An 11103-nucleotide genomic window follows, 5' to 3' on the forward strand; every position below is an offset into this window, starting at 1 on the left:
CTGGTGATCTGTCCAGGGTGTGACCCTTGAAATAGACCATTTTGTATAATCAAACATCATTTAATATATCAACAGAGGTTGGGATTTGGCCTTGAGTAGCTTTTCTTTACACCAGCTAAAGTTCACTGCAAGTAGTTTCTTGTTTTAGCCATTACCTCACGATAGTGTCACCACTGACAGGTCGAACGTAAGTCAATTTGTTTTAATGGCAAGAGCGTGCGAGTGTGCTATGACTGGCGGGATGCTGACAACAAGTCGGGATTCATTTCAGTTTGTTTTCTAAATTTGCATCAACAAGCCGTATGCACGCAGCAGCAGCAGCTGGTGGTGGGGGGGGAGGGGGCGGAGTCTTCAGCCGTCTGTCAGAACTGAACACAGACAAGTTACTCTGGAGCATCGGCCCCACTCCAAGCATTACACATCCTTTCAAGTGAGGTCTGTGATGCCTGAATTTGGACATCGTCTGAGCGTCAGCTTTAAGACACTTGCTACGCTGCTGAAAAACGAGTCAGAGCCACCTCCTCCTCCTCCTCCTCCTCCTCCTGCTGCTGCTGCTGCTGCTTGAGTGCATGAAGGGAGGCGCGTGTCCGGAAAGCTGTACCCATAATTCCTCAGTGTGGAGAGGAGCTGGCACCCAGCTGCAGAGAGACCACTAGGGAGAGAAAGAACAACAAGAGAGAAAGAGGGAACAGTAAAAGTGGAGCGATGGCAGAGGTGTTTATGTCAGCAGGTCTCACAGTGTATTCTTAGCTTGTTTGTGTATAATTGAAGTTGCGGCGTGTGGTGTAGCAGCAGCACAGAAGAAAAAAAACTGTAATAATTCCCACTTTTATGATGTTGTTTTGACATTCCCCACAGCTCGGCTGCTGGCCTGGCACGGTGACCTTGTGTCTGATTTACTGTTGTGCCGAGTACATGCTACATGGCTGATGTTACATGTAATGTGCACTCATGTAGCAGGAAATAACTTATCCACGTTTGAAATGTCTCAATCTAACTGCTGTTTAAAACCAAAGCCAACAGAAGCAATGGAGTCTAATTTAAACGTCTAATTTACTGCACAACATTCATACATAGAGATCAATGTTGTGTAGTAATCTTTGAGTTTTTATGCTTTGGTGTTGAAATGGACTGAACGGTGTCTACCGCCACCTGGTGGTAGGAAGTATGTACTTCTCACCAGTTTTACAGGTTTTTTTAATTTAAAAAAGACCTCACACAACATATTTAATCACTCTCTTTTTATTTTCTTTACAATTCCCCCTAGTTTCAAATTAAGAAAAGGGACTCAAAATCCACAGCTTTTAATTAAATAACAGCAGAGAAAAAAGAAGTCCGACTTTATTCACTCATTACATTTTCATCTTTGTTTAAAGAATGAATAGCCATATTCACTCACATTATTTTATCGTCCGTTTTTGCAGGTTTGAGCTGATGAGGATGTGCTGGCAGTACAACCCCAAGATGCGTCCGTCCTTCCTGGAGATCATCAGCAGCATCAAAGAAGAAATGGATTCCTCCTTCAGGGAAATGAGTTTCTTCTACAGTGAGGAGAACAAGCCGCCGGACACCGAGGAGCTGGACATGGAGGTAGAAAACATGGAGAACATTCCACTGGACCCTGCATCCACCAGGCAGCCCTCAGCGGCCGCCGCCCCGTTGTCGGGGTGCACGGGAGGAACGCCACCCCCGTCCACCCAGCAGTTATCCCCCATTCAAGGCCCAAGTACACCATTACTGGGACCTGTGTCTCCCTCCTCCCCCCGCCCGCTCCCCTCAGGCTTGATGTCTCCAGGTCAAGCCTTGGACAAACACTCAGGACATGTTTCAGCCAACGGGCCTGTAGTGGTGCTGCGGCCCAACTTTGATGACATACAACCCTATGCACACATGAACGGGAGCAGAAAGAACGAACGGGCGTTACCACTGCCCCAGTCGTCGGCCTGCTGATATCAGACCAGCCCCTCGTTCTCCTCTTTCACAGGGTAACAAACACAAACCTCTGCTCCGTCTCCTCTGGAGAGACGGACGAGGTAAGAAATGACTCGTTTTATTCTACTGAGTGCCAGTCGATGGTCTCTCCGCTCCTTTAAGGTCAAGAACTGAATGATAACAGAGACCTGTTCAAGCATTTTTGGAGTTAAGTGACTCAACACTGGGGGAACTCCTTCATGTGCAGCCTGTATTTCATTCAGTGATACAAAAGCAATACAGGCATGAATCCTGAATCACAGGTTTAGACATGAACTTTCAAAAAAAGATTCTTTTCAAGTATATCTGCCAGCAAATCCAACAGAAGAGCACTTTTTTCCCTGATGAATTCAGAGAGGATGTTGTGGATATCTGAGTGTGTATTTATACTAAAGAAAACAAAATCCACATGATTCTCTCTATAATATGTTTTTTTTAAAATGACTTTATTTCCATGAGTCGACTCGGCTCATGTCATGCGAGGACTAAACAGCTGTTTGATTCTGTTTTTCTTGTTGATATATTTGTGGGTGTCGAGCCCACGAGGAGCGGGTCACAATGGAAGAGGGAGGAGTCTATTGTGTATCTGCCAAACTGTTGCCAAATTTTCTACACGTCTCCCTTCCTGTTTACGGCTGTGATTCAGAGTCGTTCAGACAAACACAGAATCCAAAGCAGTTCAATTCTTTCAGGATGAAGTTCATTCGTTTCATTGAATCAACTTTGGAAGTCTTGTCATTAAATGATAATCAATAATCATCATTTGTTATTGGTTCCATCTCCTTGAATGTGAGGATTTGCTGCCTTTTTAAAATATAAAACTGCATTTCCACTGCATTGTTCAAGGAACATTAAATATGGCAACTAGAAAATATATCTTTGGCCATTCTACGCCAGTGTTTCCCAAACACTGGGGCAGGACCCACAGATGGGTCAATAAACAAAAAATAATACTAAAGATTTATGTGTTTATGTTTAAAATAATGTGCTTCATGAAGTTTAATCAATCAATCAAACATCTCTTTGAATCCCGATGGTTTAAACGGTGGGTCACTGTATAGAACAGAGGTCTCAAACTCAAATGACCTGTGGGTCACTGAGCATCTAGGCTGGTCAGTCGACAGTCAAGTGGAACAAATTCTAACTTTTGGGGGCAAAAGTGAGTTCAGTGTTCAGTAGTGTTGGGAGATATGAGCTTAAAATGATCGTCAATATCATCATGATATTGCAATATAACAATGTTATGTGACAATCGGTCACATAATTTCAAAATAAATGTGTTTGATTTAATATGGAACGAGTAAAAAAGTATTTATGATGCGAAATGAGAGAATTAATTAAACGACATACTAAAATAACTTGATATTAAGTGGCGAGTTTGAGACCTCTGGTATAGTGACACCAGTGGTTCTCAAACACTGGGTCCGGGGATTTATTTTGGGTCCCCAAACAAGTTAGTTAAGTTTAGTTTAGTTAGGATTCATGTGTTATTTTTTTAAATAACATGCATACAATTCAAGTTTTAATGAAAATCACATTTTTTGTCAATTTGTCAATTCAAAATGATATCAGGTTTTTAAAATATGGTCGTTAATAAGTCGCTATATTCTTGTCATGATTTATGTTTAAAAACTGGGTCCACGTGAAGTTTGGGAAACACTGGTTTAAACTATTTGTCATGGACCAAATTCAAAATAACTGTGAGTTAATTCAATTAAAAGGAAGATTATGGCCCCATGTGTTCACATTATTCAATTTCTAACATTTATAACAATAAATGATGCTGCATGACGCAAGTGAGTGAAGAAAAACGTGACGTCTTCATCGCCTTCGACTAGAGTCAACTCTGAATCACAGCCCTGACTGTCTTAATATGTACATATATATATATGTATATATATATATATATATATATATATATATATATATACATATATATATATATACATATATATGTAGATATATGTGTATATATATATATAAAAGATCAAAAGCATCAAAAGTCCCACAACCAACGCTACAATCAAGGCACAGGACTCTGCCTCCATTTCTATGGCATTTGTAGTGAGTGTGAGTGTCATGTGACACTGGGTGACACTGCTCTTCAAATCAAACGGCACCAAATACACAACAACAACAAAGCGTGAGAGAGAGAACGAGAAGGTGTTGGATCCGTAAAAAAGAAAGAAAGAAAAAAAAAAGATTTCAGAGACAACTTTTAATCGACAGCAGGTCTCTTTTTAGAGTAGTTTCTCTACATTTCAAACACATATACAGGTCTTACAGTTGTATTTTTGACTGCAGGATCATTTTATACACATCATTGGTTTTGTCACTTTTAAAAAACAAAAAGGTTTTTATGGTTCAAAATGTTTGCCTCTATATGTCTGTACAGAACAAAGCTGCTATTTTATTCTTTTGTTTTCTCCCCTCTTGGATGTTCTATATAAAGAAATCCTTCAGGTTTGGTATTCTATGGTCTCCACTACAGTTCATTTCTTATATCTTTAAAAAAAAAAAAACTGTTTAGAAAATTAAAGTAAAACTACAAAAAAAAAAAGATTTAGATATAAAATAAAATCTTCCTGTTACCCCAAAAAGGTTTTTCTGTAACACTACATTATGTTCATTGCATTTTATTTTTATGAGATGTTTCTATAGTATTTGTTTTGTGGATGTCTATATTATTATTATTATTATCATTAATATTATTATTATTATTATCATTAATATTATTATTATTTGGAATGGACACCTTAGCTCGATGTGTGAGCGTGTACTTTCTGCACACTTGTTTGTACTTGTCGCCTAGCGCTGCGCCTAGCATTGCCCTCTAGGTGCGACTCAATCTCAGGTCAAGGCTTTGCTTTCTCCACACATTCTCATCATCGTCATCTTGTGACCCTTGAACCCACTGACCAGCCCTTATGCCGGTTTGTACCCACCCCTCGCCCCGCCCCCCCTTTTTGTTTTCATGCTTACTTTTAACCACACCTGTCATTCAAAGCCCTCCATGTTCTGCCTCCTCTCAGATAAATAGGGCTAATTGGGTCGTCTGTTTGCCTTAATTATGCCAACCATCATATTTCAACTACGTCAAGAAAAAGAAAGGAAACAAAGTCTATTCCCCCCTTTTTTACTGCCGCAGTGCGAGGCCACTTGTTGTTAGGGTTACTGTACGTCTTCAAAGTTTTGTTTGTCTTCACAATCACTGCTTCTTCTCAAAAGCCAAATAATGAGTGGGTTAAAGTCCAGGGAAGGGAATGATGCGTTTCAATGTCAAAAAAGAGGTGGAATTCTTAAAATGGAGACTGAATAGTAAAAGTGTTTTGAAGGATTTTCCTCCTCACTTTTGAAAATGTTGCCTGTTCATCTCCCCGCCCCCTCTTTTTTTGTGTGTGTGTTATTTATTTATTTTTTTCTTTTCCTTTTGTAAAATCAGTTTAAATCACTGTATAAATGCCCCATGATTCAGTATAAAGTTGGATTCTTTTTTGTTTGTACGTATGTATTTTCTTTTGTGTCATGACTGGGGGACTTTAAAACAATCTTTTTCTCCTTTGAGTATATATCTACCTCACTCTTTTTTTCTGTATGTGTGTGTGTGTGTGTGTGTGTGGCGAAACAAGTCCATCTCACTCTGTGTCACTAGTGAACAGGAAACCTCGTGGCCTGCATGAAACCCACACAGGGATCGAGATAAACCTCACAAAGTAAACTAGGATAGGAGATGGACTCCAGGTGCTGTCAGTTCAAACCACCTTTCTTTTGCCCAGTGGTTCTCAAAGTCTGGGTTGGGACCCACAGATGGTTTGCAGGAGATTTTTTTGGGTCCCTCAAACAAATTAGCAAAATTATCCAAATCTAGGTGGGATTTCTGTGTGTGAATTAACTTAATGAATATAAGGTGCTACAGATGGAAACGAGTCACTATATTATGCACACATTTTTATGATTGTTATTGTGATTTGGGCCATGAAATCTGCGATGGCTAAAAAGTGGGAAAACACTGTTTTCTTTACCTCTGAGCAAACCAAGTAAAAGACTGTGTACTTGACAGTAGACGAGAGGTCACGGCATCAGCATCAGATGTTCCATCTCCACTGACTCCACACATACTGTCACAACCTCAAAAACCCTCATTTCTCCTCGTGGAAATCTAAACAAACGGAAACAAATATCAAAGTCAGCTTGTATGCAGCTTGTATCTCCACTTTTCATCAACAAACATCCAGACCACACTCTCAAAGAGAACTCTATGGATCTGTGTTGTGAATGTAACAAAGAGATTTTCTGTACTTTCTGCACAAAACACCCCCCTCCTGTGTTATGTTCCTGCCATGAACTCAAACAGTTCATCATTTTATGGCTGGTGAACGTCTACCTGCTGGACGTCATGACGCTCTCGCACTGACTTCACCATCATCTCGTATTTCAGCATTTTTTTTGCCCTGGCCTGTTGTTACTGCTACGTACAGTGAGTTCTCGTAACCATGACAACGGGGCTTTTACACCTCAAAAACCTTCGCGCAAAAAACCTCAGTCTTTTTTTCTTTTACTTGCATGTCAGACATCGTCTGACAGTGAAACGGCTTCTGACCTGGAGGAAAAGAATCATTGGAACATTTCCCAAGAGCAATAAAACGACAATAACGTGATGTTGAGGTTTCAATCGCGGCGCTTGTGAAGCATTTTTATCAATCAAAGAGTGAAATGAAGTCCAAACTGCTGATGAATTGGACATGGGCACAGAAATGGCCACATTCACAGTTCTCCAGTCATAAATATCTCTCTCTTTTCACTTCTGACCTTATATCGACCTGTTTGTGAGATGAAGTGACCTATAGATCACAAACCTGTCGCAGCCTTTTTGACAAAACACACACGTGGACACATATATGACAGGGATGTTGCGTAGATTACGGGTAGACGTGGTTAAGAGTAAACAACGTGATTAGAGGAAGAAGAAACAAAAACCAGTGGTAGGCTCACGTTTACAGCTTCACACACTTTATTTAAATAGACAGTAACTCGTCATCTATCATTTACCTTGAGAATGTTCTTCATGCAGACCTCAGGTTCATGGAGGGTGTTCAAACTGCAATAATAGGTTTGAGGTTTGTCATCATCACGCCTCTCTTTTTATGATTTGCATTCCTACACCTTCTAAAGGGGGCACTGGTCTACGACTCTGATTTATTTGACTATAATACTTGTGTGTGTGTGTGTGTGTGTGTGTGTTATTACCTGATTTGGGGGAAAAGAAATAATCAAAAACTCTTCACTAGACTCTTTCAAACTCACGTGTATCTGAGGCCTCAAACTTTTTTCACACCTATAGCGAGAGGGTGTATTTTTGACTCGCCATCTCCAAATATGTATCTGAGAATTTCTTGTATTTTGGTTTTTTTTCTGAAATTTTGCATAAATAAATGAATGAGAACGATGACGGCGTTTTCTATTTCATTCCATTCCAATTCATTGTCTGACACTTTATCCTCCACATGAGGGCTGTGGCTGAAGCCAATCGCCAGTCCAGAGACGAACAACCATACCCTACAGCGGGGGGGTCAAACATGTGGCCCGCGGGCCAGAACCGGCCCACCGGGTGATCCAATCCAGCCCGCAGGATGTTTTCCTTTTAATTATTTCATAAAATTAATTATTTTTCAGTTTGAGATAAAAAATTCACATATATCTGTACTTTACTTTTGTATAATATTGTATTTCTAGCAACTTTTACTTTTACTCCACTACATTTCCTCTATCTTTGTTACCTGTTACTACCAAATAAAATCAGAAGAAGAAGAGTTAGTATTATGGTCTGTATTTATATAGAACATTTCTAGTCTTGATGAACTGCCTCACACTACAGTTTCCACCCATTCACACACTGTAACACGGGGTTAAGTGTCTCATAAGTGATACACATAGACTAGCAAAGTCGGGAATTGAACCCCCAACCTTCCCGTTGAAAGACAATTCGACTTTTACTGACCTCAACTTCTACCAATGTCATTTTCTGGCAAGATACTTTTACTCAATTATCCCTTTAAGCTACTTAAGACTGGTTAACGGTAAACTTAGGCATATTGTTGTTGAGATTGTACTTATTTTCCTCAAGAAATGTGAGATTTGTTCATAATGTGTTTTGTAAAAACATACCTCATTCATTCTAAAATCTGTTTATAGGTTATTATGCTATTATTTTACTGGTCCGGCCCAGCCCTGCCCTACAGTGTCTCATTCACCTCTGCATGTTTTTGGACTGTGGTGTGTGTTCATAGGGAGAATACACAACCTCGGCCCGACCGTCATCATCCATTTGACTGAGCATGGTTTGAATGATGCTCTTGAGCAGAGGCAGCAGTCTGTCTGCTGAGGCCAGGCGTCCATGTGTTGGTATGTGGATGAGAGCTGCTCGTCCCTGTCCATGATACAGTGAGCAGTAATATGTGAATTCACACAGGAACCTGAAAGTAAGATGGAAAACAAGGTTTCTATTTTCTTTGTGAGTGTGTTGATATGTGCTGCAGAAGCAGCTACGTACCGGCCGGCGTCTCGTGAACACAGAACGTCCATCCCTGACTTTCGGAAGAGTTTGGACACAGGAAGCATGTTAACGACGGAGCAGAGCGTCTCTGGTCCTTCATTCACGCAGCAGTGACTTTCAGGACAGAACCCGCACACATCTCTGTCTCTGTATCCGCTGTTCTTTGCTGTTTGCTCCAGAATGACCACGCGGCAACCTCTGGCTACACCCAGGTGTACTACAAACTGTACACACACACACAAGGAATACAGTGAGATACCCATGCTATGAGCATGGATTCATACACTTAAAGGCTGTAGCTGTCATCAAGGACATTATTTCTGTAGTTTTTGTAAGCAAATCTGTTTTTTTCAGCAATATATGTATATATATCGATATAAATCAAACCAACATTTCTTTAAGACTGCAAATAATATATGGATATTTTTAGGATATGAAGATGCACACAGGTTGTTCCTGTGGGCGAGTGACACTATAAATACACTCTAAAATAAAATATCGACCTGTACTACATGATCTAAAATTAGCTGAAAATTGATTTTGTGCCTCAGCTGACGTCACAGGGACACATGGAGACAAACAACCATCCACTCTCACATTCACACCTGTGGTCAATGTAGATTGTCCAATTCAACTAATCACCATATTAGCTCAATTCAGGAGAACCCATGAAACCGCCACACACACAAACTCCACGCAAGAAAGGTTCTCGTTCAGACTGGGTCGAGAACCCGGGTTTTCTTGCTGCAAAGAAGAATATATACGATTTCATTTATGTGGATTTTCAAATCCACATAAATAATATAATAAATATGATTATCAAACCAGGAATGTCACAAAATACTTATTATATTGATAATACAACCCGACTTTATGATGATATTTATGACACTGTGTGTTCCAGGTAAAGGTACAGGGGCCACAGGTTAGCACTCTTGCCTTTGCAAAAAAGAAGACCCGGGTTCGCGACCCAGTTGGAACAAGGGTCTTTCTGCCTGTGTCTTTGTGGGTTTTGTCTGCGGACTGGTGATCTGCCTTTTGCCCTATGTCAGCTGAGATTGGCACAGCGTCCCCCATGTCCCACATGTGGAGGATGAAGTGGTAGAAGATGGATGGATGGATGGATGAAGGTACAGTGTGTTTATTATGGATGATAAATCCCTCACTCTTCTCTTCCATGTGTGTTGTAGTGTGAATGCATGTAGCCTTCAGTTTACAACATCTAAACTCAAAAGATGTTTGGTTTTGTCCATTGTGAGCTTCTTTAAAAACAGGCTGGTTCAAAACGGCGGCCTCCCCAGAGCTGATCCTGATATAAATATAAAAGTCTCATTCTGTGGTTAATGAAAAACAACAGGTCATTGTGCACTTAAAACCCAAGTGTACAATGTTTCATTATTATTTTTATCTTCGGTCTCTGTCAAAATTCTCTGGACCTTTGAAAGCACTGAATGCAGGTTTCATTACATCATCCCTGTGAATTCATCTTTAAAAACTACAAGACGTTAGAGAAAAATCACCATTCTCCCACTTCTAAAAACAGACGTCAAAGTAACTTAACAATAAAACAAATAATGCAAGAAAAAAAAACCCAACATGGAAATATAAAATGTAGTATTTGAAAACAATATAAATATATAATTTGACCAACATGTACCAAAAATGTATGAAAAGGTGGGTTTAATGAAGAGATTTAATAGATAATACCTCGTTTGACACAATTTAAAACATCAAGAAAATCTATGGTTCTGGTGTTTTTTTTTTATTTCTTTACCTTTGGGTTGAGAGTTTGCCAAATCTCAGCGATGACATGCTGAGATTGAACATAACTCACTGGTATCTCCTTGATGTGAACTTCAATCCTCTCACCCAATCCACACAACTTCAGGTCCTGTGTTGTTTACAAATATAAAAGGATGAAATATCACACATTCATAAACAGCACTGATGTGTGTTGTTACCTGGGCTGCTCTCCAGCTCGGGTTCACCCAGAACTGTCTGAACGGTCCAAACCCTTGAAGGCAGATTTAAAAACACACTTAAAGATGCAACGACATACAGTATTGTTCTAACTGTCACTGTATTTACCTGTAATAACCACAGTTTCACTGCCGCTCATAACGCAGTCACGTCGCACTGACACTGAAGAAAAACAATCCAGCTCCCTGCAACTCCAATTGTGTCCGCTTGGTGGAGCTCCTACCAGGTAAATAAAGATGGAAGCTTTGCGAGGAAGTGATGCATTCAGGCTAAGTTCGGACAAACCTTTTGTTTTCTTTATTTAGCTCCTGAAAAAAAAAAAAAACACTTGAGTGACCACTATAGATTTAAATTTGACTTGTTATTATTACTATGTTTTTATTATTATTTTTTTTACAGTGTAAACATTTTATTTTTTATTCCAGTCTGCTGAATTTAATATGCAATAAATGTTGTCAGCAAAGTAAAACCTATTTTAATAATAAAATAATAATTTAAGTAATTTAATAATTATTTACTTAATCAATTAATTATTTATTTAATTTATGGCAATTTATGACATTGACTGAATTATAATTATCAATTCATTAATTATCCAT

At 39.5% G+C, this 11103-nt stretch overlaps 2 protein-coding genes across 3 annotated transcripts in view; one reads left to right on the forward strand and one right to left on the reverse strand.

Moving 5' to 3' along the window:
• igf1ra (insulin-like growth factor 1a receptor) overlaps positions 1 to 2730 on the forward strand; it is an 89986-nt gene extending 87256 nt beyond the window's left edge. For both annotated transcript variants that reach the window (XM_044035572.1, XM_044035573.1), the window contains one exon: positions 1425 to 2730. In XM_044035572.1, coding sequence (XP_043891507.1) covers positions 1425 to 1950 — 526 coding nt within the window. In that variant the 3' untranslated portion in view covers positions 1951 to 2730. The remainder of the gene's footprint in view (positions 1 to 1424) is intronic.
• A 1440-nt stretch (positions 2731 to 4170) lies between these two features.
• Positions 4171 to 10880, reverse strand: LOC122776271 (pyroglutamyl-peptidase 1-like). Its single transcript, XM_044036718.1, has 6 exons — positions 10613 to 10880; positions 10486 to 10538; positions 10299 to 10415; positions 8522 to 8748; positions 8223 to 8444; positions 4171 to 6130 (listed from the first exon to the last, which is right to left on the reverse strand). Exons 1-6 carry the CDS (start codon positions 10641 to 10643, stop codon positions 6043 to 6045), a joined length of 738 nt encoding a protein of 245 aa, XP_043892653.1. The 5' UTR covers positions 10644 to 10880; the 3' UTR covers positions 4171 to 6042.
• Between the last annotated feature and the right edge of the window lie 223 nt (positions 10881 to 11103).

The sequence above is a fragment of the Solea senegalensis genome, linkage group LG10 (genome assembly GCF_019176455.1).
Source record: "Solea senegalensis isolate Sse05_10M linkage group LG10, IFAPA_SoseM_1, whole genome shotgun sequence".
NCBI lineage: Eukaryota > Metazoa > Chordata > Actinopteri > Pleuronectiformes > Soleidae > Solea > Solea senegalensis.

What these genes read in the sequence shown, in the direction of transcription:
- LOC122776271 (XM_044036718.1), bottom strand. Translation starts at nt 10,643, where the DNA reads ATGAGCGGCAGTGAAACTGTGGTTATTACAG. An exon ending in TGAAACTGTGGTTATTACAG is followed by an intron (nt 10,539 to 10,612) that starts GTAAATACAGTG and finishes TCTGCCTTCAAG; the next exon opens with GGTTTGGACCGTTCAGACAG. An exon ending in GGCAAACTCTCAACCCAAAG is followed by an intron (nt 8,749 to 10,298) that starts GTAAAGAAATAA and finishes GTGTGTGTACAG; the next exon opens with TTTGTAGTACACCTGGGTGT.